The sequence below is a fragment of the Struthio camelus genome, chromosome 5 (genome assembly GCF_040807025.1).
Source record: "Struthio camelus isolate bStrCam1 chromosome 5, bStrCam1.hap1, whole genome shotgun sequence".
Lineage (NCBI taxonomy): Eukaryota > Metazoa > Chordata > Aves > Struthioniformes > Struthionidae > Struthio > Struthio camelus.
This window is the reverse complement of record NC_090946.1, coordinates 16,803,008-16,826,199: the sequence shown is the minus strand read 5'-3', so window position 1 is coordinate 16,826,199 and position 23,192 is coordinate 16,803,008. Positions and strand designations below refer to the sequence as shown.

Genomic DNA, 23,192 nt, shown 5'->3' with positions numbered 1-23,192 from the left:
TTGAAACAAAAAAGATGGCAAAGGAGACTTAAAATTTGGTAGCATCTGTTCTCCTGAGTTTGTAAATCAAAGGAATTTAGTTAGTTCATTTCTATTTCTTTCTGCTGATATGCTTATGTATGCATTTTCATAGGCAAAAAGTGAGACTTTGATTTTTAATTAGTTGTTCTTTCTTTTTTGCAAGTAAATTGAATTTTATCTGACTCGATTATTATCTGTTTTTCCCAGGTTCAGTAATTGTTATCCTCAGTGGTTCCTAGTTACTATGAAGAAAACAATGAGTAAAGAAAAATAGTAAGTTTTTTAGATGTGATGTCATCAGGAAGAATATGAGTAATACTGTTGTTTCCTCCTGTCCTGAGAGAGAGCAGAGGCAGACAAAATCTCTCAGGAGCTCTGCAGATAGGATGTTGTATTTGCAGTGATTCTATGGTTGTATAACCAGGCCATTTCTGGTATTTATAGTTTATTGCAAACATTGAGCATATGGTATAACTGTGTTAAGGATCTGCTTTGTAAACACTAAGTCATTAAAATTTATTTCCATTAAACATAGTGTTAAATAACTCAGTGTTTGCAGACAGGTTGTTAGTGGTCGCTTTCTTGGACTTTTATTGCCCCCTGAGGTAGAAGTTTTTGCACAAACTAGCAATGAAAATGGCATTGACTCTGTCACTGACTTTATAATGTAACGCTGTGCTCTTTACTTGCATATTGATAAGACATGCACCAAGCAGTTTATATCCTATGTGATGGACTTCCTTTTACAACACCTGTCTTTGGGTTACAAGACAGTACCTGTTTCTGGAATAGCAAATGATTCTTTGTCCCGTGAAGTTTTATGGAATCTGTAAGTGGGATAAAGTAAACTCTCAAGTAAACAAGTGAAACTTCTCAACTTTTATTTGACATGCCATTGAAAACTTTTTTGTCGTCTTTTTTTAAAGAAGATTTAAGATACTAAGAGCTTGTGTTGTCATACTTTTGAGTATATAATGAAGCTACAAAAGGCACTAGTTACTTTGTTAAAGTTAATAGTCTTCCAGTTACAGATAGAAAGTAATCACTACTTTAACAGTAGTGATTACTGCATTTTGGGGAGAAGAAATTCATTTAAAACCCCCAAGTTTTGGAATTCTGTATGTATGAATCATAACAATTAAAAGGCTACGAAAGAAAAAGATTCTAAAAATAGATTGCAATTGTTCAAGAAGCCCCAAGTAACACAAGGGAGAATTCATGCAGTCTTGCTAATTTTAACAAGTCTAGCATGATAATACTAAATCTATGAGATCTTGGTTTAAATAATACTATACAAAAGTAGCAGGTCGTCTTCCTTGTATCTTAGTAGCATGCTTGCCAGAACAAAGCAGATGTCACTGAGCAATATGTTTTCATTTAGCCTTAGGGGACATGATGTTTAGGATTATTAGCAAGAATGATGCACGTCGTGAACAAGTCATTGGCGCTTTCACTGTCCTTCAAAGAAAGTTCTTGAAAATACTACTACTGGTAAATTGCATGCAGTCTACTGCTGATAGTGACCCATGATACAGGCCTCTGGTCTATCAAAATGGTATTTAAATTAAACGAACATACTTGTTACGGATAACATGTACATTTAACCTCACAGTTTCCAGATCTGACAAATCTGGAAGCATTAGTATGTGTGTGAGGTACGCTTCCTTCTTGTCTCTAAAACCAAAGCTGTATGAATTTGATATAAGGGCCTAGCTATCTTAAAAGAGTATACTCTGCAGGTGTGCAACTGTCAGATTGAGATGACATTTCAAGTGGGACCCATCAGCAAGCGTTGTATGAACTAAATAAACTGAAGTATGTTGATGTTTTACTAAGGTCATCCTTTCTAGACTTTGGATAATTCTTATTCTTCTTTGGAGACTCTGTAGTTCTCCTACATCTTTCTTAAGAGTATGACCCCTTGAACAGGAGAGAGTATTTCAGCCACAGCCCTTCAGTTTTCCAGGCAGAAATGTGTGTATATGCTATACAGCAGAATGCATAGGACTGCTCAGCTCAACTGTGCAGCGCATGCATAGCAAGTCCAGTACCTCCTGGATGCATTGGATGTGTTGTATGTAGTATAAGATCAATCTTTGTCTTGTGGCTACTTATCTAGGCTGTTGGACTTATGGAAAATCTTGGCCAAAGGAATGGGCAATATATGTCATATGAAAGTGATCTGAAATGCTTTCCTAAAACAGGAGAGCCTGTGGATTGTTTTTAAGTCTGTGGAAGATATCAGGTTAGCAAGCAAACACTTAACAGGATGTGATTAAAACTTGACGTTATTCCAGAAACAGTAAAAGTTACCTGAGATTAATGCCATCCAACTAAGTAAAGATAAATGTATAACCCTGTGTTGAGAAAGGAGAAATAAACATATACATGCAAAATGTGAAAAACTGGCTGCACAGAACTCTCTTGGAAGAGGACCAGAGAGTTGCAAAATACTGAGTCACCAGTGTCATGTGATGTAGGAAAAGTAATAGTTCCTATTCTGAGATTACAGACAGGGACCATTTAGCATGAGGAAGAAAAAGGTAATTATTCAGTTATCCTCAGTGCTAGGGTGATCTTCTATGGAAAACTGAGCCTGGGCTGCTATGTTTAGGGAAGGATATAGAAAATGAACATTTAGAGGAAAACGAGAAAAAATGGCCAGAAGTCTACGTAATGTCCTTTGAGGAAAGCTTGAATGACTTTATTTAGTATATTAAAAAGAAAAAAAAAAAGTGTCGTGAGACATAAGTCTTCAAGTATGTCAACAGGAGTTGTATAAATGACAGTGAAAAATTTTTCTTTACATCAGCTTGGAAGAAAAAGACAAAAATACTTTTAGTTTGTGACAGAGAGTCTTAGGTTGAGTACTAGAAAAATAACTTTGGATGGCAAAACACTGTAGAAACACCTAGGACGATTTTGTCATCTCCTTACTGAAGCATTTTTAAAGATAGGTTAAGCAAATTGTCAGTGATGATTGCTTGAATGTTTCTTGACTCTTCTTCCAGGTAGGTGGTAAGACTATGCTTGGAGGTCTTCCCAAGCCTCAGCAACACTAATGCTTCTCTCCATGCATTTTTAAACTTGGTGATACACATCAAGGTGGCAGTCCATGCACAGCTGAGCAAGGAACAAAGGGAGTGCAGCACCTATATTCGTCTCTGCAGATGACAGTATTAGTATTCCATAAATGCCTGTTCTGCAGAGTAGCACAAGGAAGCTCTGTTGTATAACTTCCTGGCTCTCTCCAGGAAAAAAGAAAACATTCATAGTTACACCTTCCCCTGTTTCTCTTGCTGTGGCAGAGCTGTGGCTTGTGCCTTATGCAGGAGTTGAGTTTGGGACTCAGACTAGCCTTAAATTTTTAAAAATAGCTACTTTTCAACACTTTAAGCCTCCTAAAGTTTGAGGAAAGACAAATCTGGAGAAGTTTTGCTTTTAGTTGCAATTAAAAAAAAAAAAGTGGTTGTAGTGAGGAAACAGCAAAGGAAAGGAGGCAGTTGAAGATATTCACATCAGATTTTGGCTTTGTGTTCTTAAATTGAGATTTTCATAGGCATGCTTTTATTTAGCCTCAGTGAATTAAAATGACTGAGGTAAACATTTCCAAAATGGTGTTTGAAACTCTTCAGTGTTTTATACTGTGAAATTTATAATCTGATGTGATTTTTCATGAGTAGTTTGGAATTGACAAAATATGCCTTTAACAAAACACTTTCTGAAAGATACTGTGTTGGCTGTTTTCTCCCTGCTCTGAGCAGTTTGCCACATCTGTGCGTTAAGCACAGAATCTTAGTGTCTTTTTGCTTCCCATCATTCTCAGTTAAGTGCAGTTATGTCCCAACCATTATTTTTTAACTGCTTCTTACTGAGGATGATTTGTTATTTGACTGAAAATAGTTGAAAATCAAAGCACTTTTTCATTTCAAAAGTGTGAACCCTTGAAATTTGATATCTCAACTCATTTGTGGGATGCTGAGGCTAAGCGTTCTTGATGCAAAGTTTTTTGAAAGCAGCAGGAAGTTGCTGGCAGGGGATGTATTTGTTTTGCATATGTGTTATGAGACAAGGGACTTTCAGGAAAACTGAAAATATCTCAAGAGCAATTACTGTATCCCTGTTCTTAGAGCAGGGAAATCATAAAGCCTTCAGTGTTTTACTGTGATTCAGCAGTTTTCCCCTTTTCTGCTCCAACGTGCTTTTGACTTAAGCTATCAAAGAGAATTCATTTTATATTCAAATGTGACAGTTTTATTTTGATAATCGTCATTGTAGTGTGCTCATTGTTTTAAGAACTGGATCTGTTGGCATTCCTGAAAAATGACAGGAAGAATGCTGTAAACTGGTTTTGCTTTGGTTTTGTTTTTGTAGTAGTGATAGTGGAGGGCAGAAGGGGCTGCATCTGGCTTTCTGTATTTTTGTCCTGAAAAGGCTCATCTTTTTCTTTGGAAGTTTTGAAACTGTATTCTTCATTTATCGAACAGTAAGTCTTGCTATGGTAAGATGTGAATGCATGGAGTTAACCTGTCTCCTTTTAGGAGATGCCAGTGAAAGAGGCAAAACCCCTTTATTTTAGTTTGCATTTTTATAACTTTGAAAATATTCCTCATTATCTTCACTAAATTTCAATGCAAATACGTGGGTCAGAGTTCTCCTCAAATTCCTATCAATCAAGAATTATTGCTTTTGTCATTTTTATGCTTTCTTGTACATACATCTACTTATCACAGGAATTTGAATGGTTGTGCATTAATATACAGACACTCTTTGTAAATGAATTCACTCTGTGCCTCCAGATAGCAGCTGCTAAATTTCTCGGCATCAGTAGAATGCTTAATCGGAGAGAGAGAGAGTTTCAATTTAAGCCACAGCAATTTCTGTTTAGCTGCTGCTTCACGTGTGTGTTTCTTTAAGTTTGTAGAAGAGATTATTAAACTAAGCCTTGATCATAGCTAATTTAAAGCATAAGCTGAAACTTGCTCTCTCATTTTGCAGGTTGCTTTATCGAGAATCGCCCATTGATTAATTTAATTCAATGTCTTCAACTGTCTTAAGTACCACAATGTCTAGATAGTGACTCCTGGTCTCTTAAAAAATCAAACACTCTGAATTACAGATTTACAGTTTGTCTTTAAACAGTTTCTCAAAACTGTACCATATCTTTGCAGTCCTTTGTGGATTTTAGGAGGACTGTAAAAGGTAAGGTATACTAATCCCTCTTTCATAAAAGTTTATTATGAGAGGATAATCATAATTGTTACAAGTAATTTGTTTTCCACTAGGAGTGTCTGTCATCTTTAGAAGTTGCTGCAGTGTTTGTTGCAAATAATTGCCTTGCTGCAACTTTGTGTATATGAAACAATGTATTTGTGGGTCCACTATTCTAGCATGTGGACCACTTTTGTTAGAAACAAGCTTAGCAAGTTGTAATTTTGATGCAGAACACGTAAGTAAACAGGATAGTTTTTATGATAATAGATGGTAACAAAATTCAATTAAATTATGAACAGCAACTAAGCTGTCTTTGTTTCAGAGTAAAATAAGAACCACCACTTAGTTTTAACATTGTTGTCAGGCAGAACTATGTGAGGCAAAAAGCAAATTCTTGAAATTTGGGTCAGTAAATAATACTGAGGATCAAAACAGTGGGAAACCTATAGCTTGTTTCAGATGGAGTTTTAAATTAGCAGATGATGTCAGTATACGTGTACATATACTAGAAAAATAACTTTTGAGTGATATTTATTAAGTAGGATTCAGTTCTACCAGTATCTCTGCTTAATGCTGTGAAAGGTTAAAATGCTTATGACAGACCTGGCCATAATAAACTAGTTTTGTTGGAATCAAATTTTTGTTGCTGTACTTTTCTGATCTTTGTGTAGACCAAATCCTCTTTTTTATTATTCCTTCCAAATGGTCAGTGTGTATTCATTTTAGAATTAGCTAGTGTATGCATCAAGTATATTATTCCATGCTTGCTGTTGCTAAAGAAGGAATTTGATACAGGAAGGCAATGACTTTGGGCAAGCAGTATACAAAAAAGGTGACCTGGGAAGTACCAAGTTGTGAAAACTCTTTGCAACTATGCACAGCTTCCCATTTGTTATAGCTAGTTTATCATAAGAGATTGCCCTCCACCTTTTCAGTAGTCATCGCTCTTCCTGTAGGTATTCTAGAAAAGACTCTCAGGATAAGGAGGGTACAGTTATGTATCAAGAGATATTGAAATTGGGCTCAGTGCATAAAATTCAGTGCTGACGAAGGCATAGAAATGACTCTTAATTGGGGTGTCTAGGCTAGCTGACTGGCATAATAGTTTTTATTGCATATTAGAGGACCTGTAAAATACGTATGACTTGGATCACAGGATACAGCTTGAGATAAGAGTCTATATGGAGGAGAGTAGAAAACTGGGTAGGGAATGATTACTTCTAAGTAACTGTAATTAATGACCTCTTTCAGTTATAGTTATCCTACTGAACCACACTTAGAGCCATGCCACTTTGCTTGTGGGTTTCGTTTCTTCCTTTATAAAGGCTTAAAACATAGATCCGCCAGTGAGATTTCTTTCTAAATTGGCTTCTATTAGCTACAGTGATTCTAGATGCTTGTTAATAGATCTAAATTACATCTGTGTTTCCTTTGCCAATGCCCTCCCTGTGTTTGCTGCTGTTTGTTGGGCAGCCAGCCCAATACAGTATGGCTCTGATTGCACCTGTCAGAGGTTCAATGCATTTTGTATGGCTTGAGAGAGAGGCCTTGAGAGGAGCAAGTCTTTTCTCAGAGGTAGGTGGCTTTTTAAAGGCTATGCTTCACCATATAAAATTAGTGCAGCCAAGATCTGGCTGCACTCCCATGTGTTGAAGCAGATATATGTGTCAGCTTTTGAATTCCTGCTAGGGAGGATCATTAAAATAATCTGTAGGCCAGCTGTCATGGGACAAGAGGGAGGGGTAGAATGCGTTCCTCCGCGTGCCCAGCCTTTGCAGCACTACCAGTTGTGAGCCAGCAGTCAGAGGAATTGGTGCGTAAGTTTCAGTGTGATGTTGGCAAATTCTGCTAAAAAATAAATTAGCATTTTAATCTTTGCGAGGAGGAATTAAGCCTACATTTGGTGTGTTAGTGTTTTTAAATCAAGCTCGTATGCTCCAGGGTACAGGCTTGTTTTGCATGATGTTCTGCTGTTGGAGCATGACTTGCCTGGGCATTAAGCCCTGGCATCAAAGGCACTGAAATAGTTTGGAAATTAGGAGAACCAAATGGTGAGACAGTGGATGCTCATTTATGCATAGTCTTGCTTAAAAGACTCTTCTAAAGAGGCTGAAGCAAAGTAGCAGGGACAGCACTAAGGGAACAGTTGACCTCCCCACAAAGGGAAACAGTAAATACAATGGCAAGTGGTGAAAGAAACTTTCTTTGCTGTTCGGGTTGTCTGGTTTTGTTAGATGATTTTTATGTTGGCTTGAGAGTTTCATATACAGATTCTTAAGTTATTCAGAAAATACAGTGTAAACAGCACATAGTGGCCTGACGGCATGCCTTGGCCCTGACCTGGAATAATCTGTTAGTGGAAAAAAAAGACAGCAATTTCCAGGCTCGTTTGTCCCTAGGTGTCTGCTGGGATATTATGCTTTCAGTCCTGGCCATGTAATTGTTGGCACTTTCTCCTTCTTGACTTCTGTTACTGTTTAAACCAGATGGGCCACAGGTAATTAGTCTGCCTTCATGAAAACTGTGTAACAGACTATTCCATGACAAGAACAGATCCTGTGTTTCTCCCTGTTTGGAGATCGAGGAGTGCAAAGACAACAGCTGGGATGGGATATGCATATTGAGGAAAAGTGCCAGCCCTCAATGTTCTGCAAAAATTTCATTTGGTACATAAATACCACTTTGTTTCCTGATCAGAGTACAGTAAGTTTTCACTTGTCAGTCAGTTATCATTTACAATCCCCCAGTGATCTGAAGCACTCTTATTTTGTGAAGTGACCACTCCCAGCACTTTGACATTGTGAAGCTAAAGCACTTGGTCCAAATATTCTTCGTTGACAAGCTGGCTGGGCTTTGTTTGTTTTTAATAGCTACCCTGATCAAATCTGAGAAATTGGTAAATAAGTTCTTTTGCTGTTAAGAGAAGTTGAACAAGGTCTGGAATGCTAATAACAAACAGCAGGGAAAATAAGACTCGTGGGTTTTTTTAGGATGCGCTTGATTGAGATATCTTTTATATTTTAAACTGTGTTCTTCTCAATGAACAACTGACAGATAGCCCTTGTCTCTGAAGACATCTGAACTTTACAAATTCTGTCATGAAATTACTGCAGCAGTTGAAGGCAGTGCATATAAGGAGGGTTGCAGGTTTTTGGTTTTTTGAGTGTAAGCTACTATTCTGAATAATAGAAAATAGTATTGAAAGATGCATTCTCCTAAGGCAAAATAAACTAAGCCACTCCTGACAGAGAACAAGCAAATCTACAAACTCTTGAGCTATCTATACTGTTAAAATGTTCTTCCTAATATCTAATGCAGATCTCCTTTATTGTAATTTAAAGCCATTTCTTGTCCTGTCCCAGGTGAAAATTGCTTTCTGGAAACTCTTTCCCCTTATACTGAACTGAGACTTATTGTGTATAACAGCTGATCTGAATTTGAAAGACAATACATCCATTTAGTGTGTGTATCAGCAAACTGATACATTAGTGTAGAGATGACCCATGCTCAGTAGTGTTTATAGTCCAGGACTCTTTTTCAGAAGACTAATATGATTTTGGCATGGGGCATGTGATTATTAACATGAAATGTTCTAATGTTTATATATACACCACTTCAACGAGTTGTGCATCCTTAAGTGCTTATTCTTGAGTTTACCAGGTTTTCCTCTTCCTTTCATTAATATGTATGAACATGAGTTGTATGCCAAGAATACTTTGCACTTCTAAGTTATAATCTGGAATGTGAATTCAGTACATGAACAGACACGACCACCCACGCTAATGACAGCGTGATTTTGGCTACTGGTTGCAAGAATTACCAAAAAGATACATGAGGTATAAATGTTTGTCCAAAATAATGTAGGGATATAGATGTTATCAGATGCTAACCACTGGAATATTAAATAAAGTTATGAATGCATAGAAGTCGAGGGGAAAAGAAGAAAACCAAAGATGTAAAATAGTATTACGATCATAGATTTTCTACTTTATATTTTTAATCATGCAGTTATCTAAATGGACGGCAATCCCTCCTGTGGTGTTAGTACTCTGCTGTTGTTAAGGAAAATGAGTCAGGTTTTCACCAGAAGGGCTTGATAACTCCAGCAGTTGGTTGCCCAGTGTCTTATTGCAGGGCGAGTAATGACATCATTGAATAGGAAGGCTGTATCTGTTCAGTGACATATTTGAAAAAACTTGTGGTGTTGTGTTTAGATAAGATGCTGTCCCAGACGGAGAAGCTTGTGGTGGTCAGCTTTCATTTCAAAAGGCAAGTTCCATCCCCTTACCCCTTGTGACGGAAAAAGCTTGTGTTTTCACAACATTTCACAAAATAACTGGCCTTTATGAAATCGAACCAGAAAACCTGAACTTAATTAAGTAAAAAAATAAAATAAATTTGAACTAGTTGCTCATTCTTGTCTCTTTTATAAGCTGTGGTTGCCAATCCTGTTTTTGTATACTTACTAATGTAATTGTATACACATATATGTTAAATTACATTCCATGTTTACAAAGAGGCGGTTACCAGTAAATTAGACATTCAAGGCATGTCAATATAAATTCTTTGTTAACATGTGTACTGCATCCAATACACTGGCAAAGTAAAGCTCCATTTTCCTGTAGTAGCTGTTGTGCATTTTAAACACGGAGAGAAAGGAAGAGAATTCATAAACCAAAGGGTGCTCAATATATCTGTCCTTGTAAACCAAATATTAAAAGTGCTGTTTGTGGCTAGAAGTATTTATGCTTACTTACAGTGGTTTCTTATAGAGGAGAATAAAAAGATTACCTTTCAGATGTAAGACTTCCTCCCCGCAGATCCTATGCAAAATAAGATTCTTTCTGAGAAGAACAGGGAGGAGAAAGCAATTGAGGATGCAAGTGTAGAGTGATTTTACTCATAGGTTGTGTGTTTGTTTTGTTTTTGGCCAGTGTATTTTTGCCAATGTTCTCTGATTTCAATTTTCTGACATCACATGCTCAACTCTCTTAAGACCTTTCTATGAGTTATCATACATCACCTTCTGCTGGGAACTTGTAAGTCCAGACTCTTAACTCAGTCTTCAGCTAATGTTATCTTGTGCAAACCACACAGTGAGAAATGCAGTACAGTGTTCTGTGCTTTTCACTTAAATAATTATCTTGGGGTTTTCAGGCTGTTCCAACTCATTAGAAATGAACTGCTAGGCTTTTTTTTTTCCCCATCAGGATTCCCCCCCCTTTTTTTTTTTTCACGTGCTCATATTTTAAAAATTTCCATCTCCTGGGATGATATTTCTCTGGCTTGTTCGTTACTAATAAGGTATTCTGTTATATTACGTGAGCAGAATGTGGTTTGGAGATGTTAAGAAGACGGGTGTGGGTTGAGAGGGGAAGGAGCCTCCTTTGGTTTCTCCCTTCTGTCTCAAAGCCTCTTGCATGTAAAATTGGGAGTGTTCTGAAAGGAGAACCAGAGGAAAAGGCAGGACTGGAAGAGCATATGGGGCAGTGATGATTAAATTAGTTTTATGGAGCTGCCTTTCAACTTGATTGCTCTTTCCTTTTTAAGAGGAACGGACTTGCATACAGAGTGTAAACAAAGGAAGAAATGTATTCTAACGTGGAATTTGTGGTGTTTTTCCTCCCACAATGAACTGACTTCAAAACTGTGGTGAACTAACGTTTTTAGTTTTGCAGTGTACAGTCCCTCTTGTGTTGTACTGATCTGGGTGGGCAGCCCACAGAATCAGGTACTATATTTGAGCTGACCTAACAGAGATTTTGGACATAGCATTGTATGAAGCTCTTCAGCTCTTGCAACTTTTTGCCCTTAAAAAAGGCAAGATAATGCTATATTACAAACGTGAGCTTATTTGAATACTAAGCATGCACGTTTTCTGAAATGCTTACTGAGTAACGTGCATCTTTGTAAAAGCCTTGATATATTATCTGCAAGGATGTGCTCACTGAGGGGAGAGAGGTCAAAGATGGAGATCCTACTGTGCTGCTTTAAAATCTCCAACCAGCTGCATGGAATTCAGCCCCCACTATGTATTAAATCTGTTTTCATCTGCCTGAGGATCTCTCTTTTCGCTTAATCATTCAGTATGATCACTTTCTTTTCTAACAGCAAGGATTAGATTTGTAATTACAGCACATGGCTCTGAACAGCAGAATCATGTCAAGGTTCTCTTGTTGACTTGCCTGCTTCTTCCAATACTATTGCAAGTGAGAATTAGTTCTATTTTTAGCCTGATTTCTGAAGAAAACAGGATGTCTGTAAGCTCTGTCTGTGCTGTTCTTTGTCCATCCACATAAATTTTTTTTTTTTACCATTTGTCCAGTTTCAAATTAAGTTGACAATGGGCATACAATTCTTAAAAGTAGGTCCCTGTCACTTCATGAAAATAGGCAACTGGACAGATGAAGACCTATCTTTTCCCCCAAGACTCAGCAGTAAGAAAGCATTGTAAATGGAGAGTTTATAAGGCATCTAATCACAAAACATCCTTGGAAACTAGGTTTCATTAATTCTACTGGTTGCAGAACTACCCTCTGAATATTGGTAGTGGAGAACTACTTCAGTGAGCTGTCATCCTCCCAGGGTTTTGGTGCACCTAAAATTACATGGGGTAGTTACAGAACTGCCAAGAGGATCTTTTCTGAAAAGAAAATGATTTAGGATTTTTAGCTTGCGTTTGCCTACCTTATTATTGACGCCTACGATTGCATGATCCACAGGAGAGATGTTTTAGCTCTTTCTCCTATTTGATGTAGAAGAGACTGGATGCAGGAAAAACAGTGAATTTGTAATTGGCGATCATGAGCTAACTGAATTCAGTGGTTTGTGTTCATAAAATGCAATAGTATACACTTTAATGCAGCTACCTGTGAGGTGCTATGAAAACAAATAATATCTGTTGGTGAAGAAAGACAGGAGGAGAGAAGATTTGCAAACAGCTACCTTAGAGAATAGAGAATTATACATGAAAAGAAAATTAAGCCATTACCAAGTAGCTGACTTCTGAAATAAGCGTATACAGTAAACCAAAAAAAAAATCAATTGGCTTTTCTTTATGGAGGACTATTCAAAGATGTGGGGATACGGGGGGGTGGGGGGGAGAAATCTGTTTTACAAGGGAGAAGGAAGGTGAGGTAACTAAACAAGAACGCAATTCCAACCTGCAGGGAATCACAGGCAGTTACAAGATCTTTTTCTACTTATCTTATTTCATTTGGGAGTAATAAGTAATTGAGAATACAGATTCATTTGAAAGTAAATGAAAGTGGCTTGCGCGGTTGAAGTACTGAAGTATTTTTTTCCAGTCTTTCGCTATGAAAGACTACAAAGTCAAAACCTTACAGAAATACTTATCAGTAAAGCACTAATGGGAATTGTGATGCATATGGCCATATGTTATTTAGAAAATTCAGGTAATAGGCATTCTGAACTGTGAAACAAACTACCCTGCACTTGCTTGAGAAGCAATAAGGGTAGAATAGTAAAATGGGGCCAAGTAATTCTGAGCTGTGTATACAGAAATACCAAGGAAAACAGGTGGTGGTTTCTTCTGTGACATTGACTGCCCATATAACAGTTTCTATGTATGTATGTATACATATATATACATACATAGATTGCTATATATATATAAATATAGCAATCTACCATCAGAAAAATACTGATAAATTGGAGGGAATATGTGCAAATAAAGCCCAGGTTCTAGGGGAATAGTTGTCCCTCTCCTTCTGGGTTGTCTAGCAAAATTTGGTTTTGAAGCGTACAAATATAAAAAGTGAGAAGCTCAAGAAAGCAAAGGAGCTACTTGATTCGAGTGAAAAGGGACTTAGCTAAGAATGGAATGAAATGAGTAATGGGCCATGTAGACGAGATTTCAGCAGGAAATATTTTTGGCAGAAAAATCAGTTTTTTAGGCCAGGAAAATGTATCTCTTAAAAGTATGCAGTAGAATCTTATCACCTTTCTAGGAGATGGACTGGACTGAAGCAAAAATACTGATGTACCTCAGGGACAGCTGTGCTCTGTAGAGGCAGTGGACTTTGTCACCTATCAGAAATATTTATGTCTCTCAAGCATTATATTCAAAAAGCAAAGTGCTTTTTCTCCAACTCAGTGGTTTCCTGTAAAGGGACAGAGGAGATGTGCAAGTTCATCAAGCAGACCTCAGCTGAAAGGAGTGATGTATTGTATAAACAGGTTCAGAGGTTGTTTTTTGTTTGTTTTTGTTTTACTACAGTTACTGAAGTGCCATAAATGTCTTCTCTGTGGTGAATTTCTCTTCCTGGAGTGACTTTTATGGTCCATAGGTATACAAATTTGGCCTAGATTAGGTGGCCACTTCCAAAGCTGTGTAACTGGGTTTTTCTGTTAGTACTGAATAAGTTTTAGAGTTAACTATGTTGAGCAATTGATATAAGAGTCAAGGAAGACTACACTAGTGCATCTGAGCATAATATTAAGGAAACTGAACAACATTTGCTTGATGTGTTGAGCCAGACATTTGCAAATGCAAATATCTACATGGGGTGCCTAGCTCTTGGAAAAACCATAAAAGGATTTAGTGTAAACTAACATAAAAAGAGTACCTTTTCCCCTTTAAAGTTACTACTTCTTCAATCTGAATTATTTCGTGTGTATAATGCGTGCTGCATAATTACAATATACTTGCAGGGCAGTAGGAGCAGGTTTCTCTGCAAGGCATATTTCTCTTATATTGACTGTTCAACTTCACTCTTTAAACCAATACATTTTGTTAGGATCCAGATGAGATGTAATATCTGAACTGTCTTCAGGTGGGCTCAAAGATAAAGCAAATGAAGTAGTTCAGAGATCAGGGTTAATACCACGCAAAGATTTTTCAAGATTTTAAATAATCTGCTTTTAATATTATTTATGCGTGAATACCTGGCTTCTGCCCCTTCATAGCTGTGAGGGTGAGCAGATTAAATGACCAAGATTTTAGTCATCTGATGACTTAATAACGAGCTGTCTTTAGTATGTATATTGTACACTGCTGATAAATACTGATGGAGTCTCTGCCACTTCACTGAATATTTTGGAAGCATTGCTCAGGGTATAGGAGAATGGCAGGCTTTTGGCTAAGGTTTGGGAACTTCTGTTCTCTCGGACTTCCCTTGCATGTTCTGTGCCAAGTCTCTTTACTTTCTCTGTACTGGTTTTTGCAGCTACATACTCAGTAATATGCATCTGCCTTTGAATTGAGTTTAGGATTAATTTAAGTGTCAGAATGATTGGAAAGCCTCAAATGAGAGGCATAATAACCATGCAAAAATCTTTTTTTTTTCTTGAGTGCCAGTTCTTTTCAGTCAGAATCATTCTTCAAGGCATGAGTCTAAGAATTGTTTTTGTACTAGCAGACAGTGTCCCAATGCGCTTGACTAAAGCGGAATTGACCAGTGCTGATTGAACTGATGGGAGATGCTTGCTTTTTAAGAGCAGTGGTATTTTAACTCCCTCCATGATTGGACAAGGCTTGCTTATTGCAGCCAGATTTGGTCCAAGTTGGAAATTCATGCTCTTGCTCCTCAGATGACATTGCTTTGTAGTTCAAGGAGTTCACTTACAAGCTTACTTTGGAGAAAATGATATCTAATAGGCATTTTAACCTGATTTTTGTTCTCATTTCTTGGCAGTATATGTGAAAAGTGGGTGCGGAGGGCAAGTCGTTTGTCAAAGTTTTGTTAAAATATTACCCTGCTTAATCTGTAAAGCAGTCCAACTTGCCATAGTGTCTAATGCACAATATAATTACTTTTTATGCATTTCCCCTCATGAGTAATCAAAATCAATTTACGGAAAATGTATTTTGCTGGGGTTTGCATTGGGGAATTGCTTTGCCTACGGGCATCCAGGTTGCCATGACAGTTTCAAAGATGCCCTTCATTTTCCTCTTGTAGAAGTTGTAATTTGCAATTGCAGTAAATGACAAGCAGATAACTATCAAAAAAACTGAGGTTCACTGATGGATTCCAGAAGTGAAGACTTGTGTTCTCAATTTGTACGCTAAACCTCAGAAGGAAAGGGATTGGTTTTCTGCTTAATATGACAAGTAAATCAGTGACTCTGAAAACTTGAGAATACCAGAACAGCACTATGCTTCATACGTATTAGAGCTGTGTAAACCAGTGTGTGTATGGTCAGCTTCATTGACCTGACTGGCCAATGTCATTCATGCTTAGCTCCCTTATAACACAACACACACACACATTAAATGATTTATTTTGCAACACTTCATAACCTGTGCTCTAATAACTTATTTCCTAATGTGATGGAACAGAAAATGTTCTTATAAACCTATTGTAAACCTGTAAGTGAATGCTGTTATGCTCTGCTTATCCATTCATATCCATTTGTCTAGCATATTGTTGGATGTGGAATTTAAACACTGATCCAAACGTGATAAGGGTCAAAATATGTAATTTTTTTTTCAGTTTATTTGCATTTGTGACTGAGAATCTTTTTTTATTTTTGTTTTTTCCCCCCTCCTTCGGTTGCTGTGGAATGTGAGTGCTTTTAATATGTAGTTTGTCTAGGAAGGGGAGGTGTGCTAATTTCTAGATGAAGCAGTGGTTTCTGATATCACTGGCAAGTTCTGTATTCTTCAGTCTCTCTTCAACCCTCTAGAGGAGTCTTGTGCAATCCTCCAAGTCTTTTACAATAGTTTAGTAGCACCACAGGGTTTGTAAATGTTAAACCATGCTTTTTTTCCTTCGTACTGTTCCCCTTTGAATGGTCTCTGAGGCTATTTAGGGTAACATGCTGCTGCTCTTCCTGTCTGTCTCATCTTAGATGCTCAAGAGCCTTCTGGCTGAGGATGTGGTTCTTGCAGCAGCTTCTGCTCTTTAGTCCATTTTGTAAATGAGAAAGGAAAGAACAAAAAAGGAGGAAGTGAGAACTGTGTTCAGCTTTTCATGCATAAGTGTGTTGAAGGCATAACTAGGTTTTCCTCTAGTTCATAAGAGGGAATTTTCTCAAAGTGAGCATAAAATGCTAGACTTCAATTTCTGCCAAGATTCAACAAAATGAACCCATAGAATTTCCCTCTCTTTATCACAGTCTTCCTCTTTGGAGCCCTCTTCAAAGGCTGACAGGTTTCTGTCTTCCTTATGTAAGGTAATGAACCATTGTTTGAAAAGTGAGAACATTTGGTAAGTATATACATTTGTGCTCCTGCATAGGCTGATATAAAAAAGGATTAGCTCTCAAAAGAAAAATGAGTTTTGCTTCTTCAAGCAGCATACCTTGCTGAATGCTTTCAGGTGACTTGAATTCTTAAGCGAGTTCTTGGCAATTGCTAGTTACTTTGCCTTATCTCATTGCTGTTAGTTGCATGCACAAGTGTAAAAGTTCTCCTTTCGCGCTCCTTCTCCTTCTCTGCCCCACAGCCCCCAAACAAAAGAGAAACAAATGTAGTTTTGTCTAAAGAAAGCATGTTTGTGTAGTCTTTCACTGAAAGCTTGAAGTTGTATTGGTGTTCTGCTTTGTAGGACTTTTTTTAAGCAGTGAATGAAAGGAAGTTAACGTATCCTTCACCTATTAGAAAAAAAATCTTAAGTACAGTATAAGCTGAAGTTATCTTTCCTTCAGAGATTAATTTAAAAAAAAAACCACTACCTTTGGTTATGTTTTTGTATCAACAGTTTCATACATATATTTAAATAAGGCTCAGCTACTTTAGTCTTAAAAGTAACAAGAACAGTTTGACAGGTCAGGCAATTAAAGGTTCAGTTGATTGTTACCTAAGGCAATTTGATTAGTGCGCAGCCCTTACAGTCGCTATTCTATCCATACTGGCAGTACTAATTTCTTAAGTATGCTTTGGAAGTCTTGATTCCTCTCACTAGGAACATAGTAGCATTGAATTTTTTTATTTTTTTTTCTTACAGATTTATTTTAAGGATGGCACTGAAATGTTTCTTTTTTCCACCTCACAGTGAAAGATCCAGTGGAATGAAATCTAGCAAACTAGATTATAAAATAATTTCTTTCTTTTTGATGTTTTGTTTTATTTTAAAAGGACTAACCAGCCAGGAATTTTCACAAAGAAAGAATTTGATCAGTTGGCGTCAGTGGTAGACAGCTTCAGTCTCATGACATATGACTATTCAACACCACAACGGTAAGATTCTGATGCTAGCTCAAGATTGCTGAAGTAACTGGTTCCCGATTATTTTGCTATTAAATCTGCAATATGAGTTGACCTTTTGGTAAAGTGGACAGTTTGTTTTCAGTGTGCGAAATATAAAATTTGGGGATTAGTAATTAAGATTGTAAGTGATTTTTGAACCAGTCAAGAACTTGGAACAGTGTTTAACTGCTATGTAGGTTTGGCACCCAGATGTTGTGAAATGCTTTGCATTTGAACTAAAGAATTATACTTTTTACTGGTACTGTGACACTTACTTTTTCCAGGCAAGATTCCTCAGTTTTGGTTATTTGGCACATTTTTGTCTGACAGGTACATGAATGATCCAGTACATGTCATTCTGGGAAAAATTTGCTTTTAAGCACAATGGACAGCTTCATTTCTCTGTTTCATCCTGAGACAGCAGGCTGCCTTTTGGCAGCTCTGGTAATGCAGACATGCTTAAACGTGTTTTTGTTTTCTTCCACTAGTCCTTCCCCTGTCTGCTAAAGCTTTCTGTGCGGCAGCTCAGTGAACCAGATCAGGGAACTGATCTGACTGAAAATAACACAAAACACCAGCCTTGTACATAAACGTTCATTTTCTGCCATGCCATATTTTTAACTGTGTGAAAGCGGAACAGCAGCGGAGGTAACAGGTACTTAAACTCTGCTGAATCTGTTGTGTTACCGTTCTGCAAAAGCACAGAGAATGATGCACAGTCTCCCAGGAATTCCAAAACTGTATCTTGCTTCAGGGTGGCTGTACAGAGTTAATGCTTGCGGTGAACTGGCAGCTTTGGAAACGCCATCACTTTTGTGTGTAGTCTACCACTAGGCCCTTTGTCATCCTTAGTATATTAGCTTCTTGATAACATCTAGACAGGCTTACTAGAAGGAAAATTTGTCTCTTCTGAAGAGAATTTATGTAACTTGTTCCTATCTCTCACCAGGCCCTGTTTCTAGATCTTCAAGCCTAGTGCCCTAGAGGGAAAGCGAACATATAGGTAGTAATGTACACTGAAACTGGAAGAGTTTTTATTAGTCTTTCCTGCTGGAATATGTTGCATTCCCAGCAAAATTGCTTATAGCTTTGAAATATAAGAGGAAGCTGTCAACAACATGAATCCTTATTGCAGTGTCCATGATAATTCTACTGTGAATCTTGGACTAACATTTACTTTTCACAAAATGCCAAGACTGTCTTAAAATGCACTTTTTTGACTAGATTAATGTTGCAGCATCTTCTGCATGTGTTAATGAAATAGGCTACTTAGGAATGCATCTATAGTGACTAAAATCACAAGTTAGTTCAGCAGTTATATATTACATTGCCTCATTTTTTTTCTTCATTTTTAGGTGGGTCTCAAGGTCAAACATTCACAAGTCAGGATTTTAACTTAAAGTGAGATTTTGCTAGAATGACAAGTGAGTTTGTTCAGAAAAGTCTGTTACCAAGATTTGTATGTCAGAATCTCTCTACACTGCAATCAGAGGAGTGATTGCCACATAAATATATATATTGATATAGAGATATATATATCAGTTTAATCACCTTGGTAACGCAGACATCTATGAAGATAAGCTTATATAGGCTTTAGTACAGGTTGTACAAACCCGTCTGGAACCCTGGGTTCGTTCTGAGTTAAAAATCTCTAAGAGACTTTCTCTGTGTGTCTTCTGTGTAGTGAAGCTGCGCTGTGCTTTATGCCATGCTAGAATCACATGTTCTGCTATGGTACAGTCATATCCTTTGTTTTCACTGGTGCATTAGGTTACTTAGATCTGAGCTTGAGCTGCTGATCTTGTACTTGCAAGGGAGATGGAGGCAGTTTTCAGGTGACACACCCATTGTATTTAAAATAAACATAGTTTCTGAGGTGTAATGCTTCTAGTCTGAGAGAATTTTTGAAAAAAGAATTCAAATTTTTTATGCTAGACTTTGTTTAGTCTGAATATATGAAATACAGGATGATACATGTATTTTCTCACACAATTGTTGCCTTTAAATATAAACATAATTTCCAGCAAAATTCTGTACTGCAGTAGCACATTGAATTTTAATGGCACAGATATCCAGAATGCTTTGAGGCAGATAATTAGCAGGGAGTAAAAGATGCTGATATTTATGAGACTGGAATATGTTTTACCTTTTATTATGCTACTGAGTGTTTGCAAGGAAGCCTGTTTTCCTTTCCTAGGAAAGTTTCCTAGGAACTAGGGAGGGAGGGAGGGAGCATGATATCCGGATGTTGTATGTATGACAATTCAACCAGTCTATGTATTCCGACTGTACTCATTTTGTGAATGTGGTTTTTTATTGTTAGGTAGCTTCCCATCTAGGTTTTTGTCCAGAAATAAACTGTACAAATGCTAAGTATGCTATTGAACAAATGCTATTGAAACCTGCATTGCTCACCAGTCGCTCTTTTATTTATATTTTTGCTGCAAATAAGTGGTGGATTTTGTCCCATTGTTATACCAGGTTACAGCATGGAAAGCACCTGAAGTTATAGTGTTTTGAATTCTCTTGTGGGAGTTATGGCAGACTGAGTGATACAGAAAACCTGTTAGGTGAAAAACTCTTCTTACCTACTGTAAGAAGACTCATCTTCTTTTACCTTAGAAATGGATCATGAAGGCAACTGATGAGTGAGACAGAATATTTTGTGCATCAGCAATTCAAGCCACCAATAAATGTGCATTTCATCATCATAAGATCATGTGTTAACCTTCGCTGCTCTTGGTGTGCTGTAGTTTACTCTCTACATTTACATTAGTTAAAAGGAGAAAGCTGATGAGAATGATTGTACGCTCTTTCTGACAACCTGTTTGTTTTTAACTAATCCAACAGACCTGGTCCAAATTCCCCTCTTCCATGGGTACGAGCCTGTGTTCAGGTACTGGATCCTGATTCAAAATGGAGGAATAAAATACTTCTAGGGCTGAATTTCTATGGCATGGATTATTCTGCTTTGGGAGCCTCTGGGGAGCCAATCCTTGGTAGCAGGTAAGACTTCTCTGGATAGCGAGTACTTCTGTATCGGGTGTTCTCACAGTCTTAGAAATTCATAGATGTTCCTGTTTAGAAATAAAGACTTGCTCATAACAGAGAAATGGCAAAAGGGATAAATCTGCACATGAAATAGTAACTTACTAGTTATGGAAATAAGACCTGTTCTCTGCGCAGAAGCGTAGATGAAGGGTGCGGATACTCTGTTGGGACTGCTATGGAGAAATGGTTTGTGTAATTTTTCCTCCTTCCTCTATGTATGCTCATACGTAGTTTGCGGCCTTTCTGTTACAATATTCTGAGGTTTTATCTTCTGTATCAGTTATGGGTTCATGCAGTTGACCTACAGATTGGTTTTCTCAGCTCCTGAAGTTGCTACCTGTTCTTTGAAATTTGATATTTGTTTCAAACAGCAATATGCCACCAAGTTTCTCTTGAGTAGAAAAAGCTCACATGGAGACAAAAAATTCTAAGATAAATAAAAGGAAGTTTTCCAAAGACAGCCTGAAAATCTATTTTGATTCTCAGAAGAGAATGGTTGTCTTTTGGGTAATTACCACATTTAATAAACAATGAGCTTCATAGAAGTATGGATGGGGTATAGCACATTGAGCCAGAAGAGAAAGCGAGAAAAATATCAGTGTGCATTTGGCAGGAAAATCAAGTTTGTTCAGAAGCTTGCTATTAACTTATAAAACAAAATCAAGCCAAATGGAAACAATCCTGAAGCACAAGAGGTGACTGTTCTCATTTTCATGCATAGGTTACTAAGTTCATTACAGCAGGATATTTCAGTATGGTAACAGATTGCCTATAAGGCATTGAAACACAGTCTGAGATGGCACATCTAAGGCGAGAGCATGAATATTTTCTGTCTGTGCTTTCAGTTATGCAAACACTTTGTGATCATATGAATTGCACTTGTCTGCAGTGTCTTTCTGTTTCACTGTGACAGTTTGTTGGGGTATAATACTGCAGACGGTTTTTTTCCCCCCGAGTGCTGAATTGTGTCCGAGTCTAGCTGAATAATAGAAAATGACTACAAGGTGGAGGAGATAAAGCCACTGTCTACAGTTAAAGGTTGTAAATGCTGAATGATCATTGCAGGATGTATGAGGATGGCTTCCATAGTGAATTGTAGTGGTTAGGTAGGAAAAATACTGACAGGTCCAAAGCACTGTTGCTTTACAAGCCTAATTCTGCAAGGTCAGCATAACTAATGTAGTTTCACTGTAATATTTACAGTTCTTCTTTCTGGCAGGAGTATCACGGTATCTGGCAGAATGAAAGGGTTTTACTGCTTTTTTCTGGGTCACAACTTTTGCAGTGACGTTTCCACTTGAAAACGTACCACGCGTTAGTATCTACTTTGGCTTTTCATAGGTTAGCCGGGACTATATTATAGGATTAATTCATGCCATTTGTGAATTAACAGCAGAAGTCTCCTAGGTAAGAGTCGTATATGATCAACCTAATCCAATTTGTGCTTCTCTTTCTATTTTAAAAGAGAGCATGTTGAGCTATATATAGGGCACTGGTACGCAGTAAGGAGTAAGACGTATTTTACAGAGAATGATCCTGTTAACATATACTGCAGTGACAGACTGTGATACTGTCATTTTTCAAATATCTACTGGAAGCAATATTCTGAGCAAAGTGTTTAACTTTAAAAGATTAGATTTTTACACAAAACCCTATAATTAGGATTTTACTGCCTTACCCATTAAACACCTGTCAGTGGTTAAGCTTATTTTTCCAGAAGTATATTTTGAGCTTGCACGGTTATACTTAATCTTTGCTGAATGTGCCATATATAGTAATATAACAGTAAAAATAGGCTGGCTGAGCATCTGAATGAAAAAATTAAAGGCTACTGGAATTAATAAACTTTTTCCATTCTAAGTGGTAACAGGCTGTTTGTAAAGAAGTCTCAATTTCTAGCATTTTTGAATCTTTGAAAACCATCAATATCATATCCAGTTGAATCCCATAATGGGCACAGTTTATTCAGAGATCCTCTACCACTGCCCCCTCCTCGATAAAGGCTTCTCCCTTATTCGACACTGATATAGCCAGCGTATGAAAATCCGGGTTTTGTCTTTCTCTAGTAAGACACATAGCTGAGATTGATCCTGTTCTTATTTTTGTCTGCTTCATGCTACATCCAAAGGCTGCTCAGTAATCGTGTCCAGTGTAGAAGTGTATGGCTTGATTATTTACTTTTCTCATCTTGGCTTCTTAGTGAATCTAAGCTTCCACTTTTTTGGTGGCTATAATCTAGTCTGGCGTATGACATGTCAGAAGTGTTCAAGGCTTGAGTTATGTCTCCTTTTAAGACAGCCTCCATATGTGTAGTGATAGTGACTGAAGTACTTTAAGTGACTGATAGTTAAGCTGAAGTACTGGTATTAAAATTAATTACAAATCTGTTTAGTTAAGTGCAGTTTGGTTGGTGTCATTATTTTTGTAGTAGGTTTTTCTTTAGGCTTTTGCATTTGAGATTTATTGCACATATAAGTTTGCAACAGCCCGTTGTTCCTTGGCAAACTGCAGGGTACACACTGTCTTGGTTGAAGCTTATTGATCTGAGTCTGATCACTTTTAATGAGTGCTGGAGAGTTGTTAGCTTCAGTGGCAAACTATATATTTTCAAGCTGTTTGATGTAAATATAGTATGCCCTTAATTTTTATTAGTATATATATAGAATTATGTGCGGAGACACAGAGTATAGAAACCTTTACTGGCCTCATGTTTGTGCCTTTCTTCAGGATAGGAATTATGTGGTGGAATGAGGCT

At 37.4% G+C, this 23,192-nt stretch overlaps 1 protein-coding gene across 6 annotated transcripts in view; it reads left to right on the top strand.

Annotated features, from left to right (window-relative positions):
* Positions 1-23,192, top strand: part of CHID1 (chitinase domain containing 1) — a 114,800-nt gene that overhangs the window by 25,444 nt on the left and 66,164 nt on the right. For all 6 annotated transcript variants that reach the window (XM_068944741.1, XM_068944739.1, XM_068944740.1 and 3 more), the window contains 2 exons: positions 17,276-17,377; positions 20,237-20,392. In XM_068944741.1, the coding sequence (XP_068800842.1) occupies positions 17,276-17,377; positions 20,237-20,392 (258 nt within the window). The remainder of the gene's footprint in view (positions 1-17,275; positions 17,378-20,236; positions 20,393-23,192) is intronic.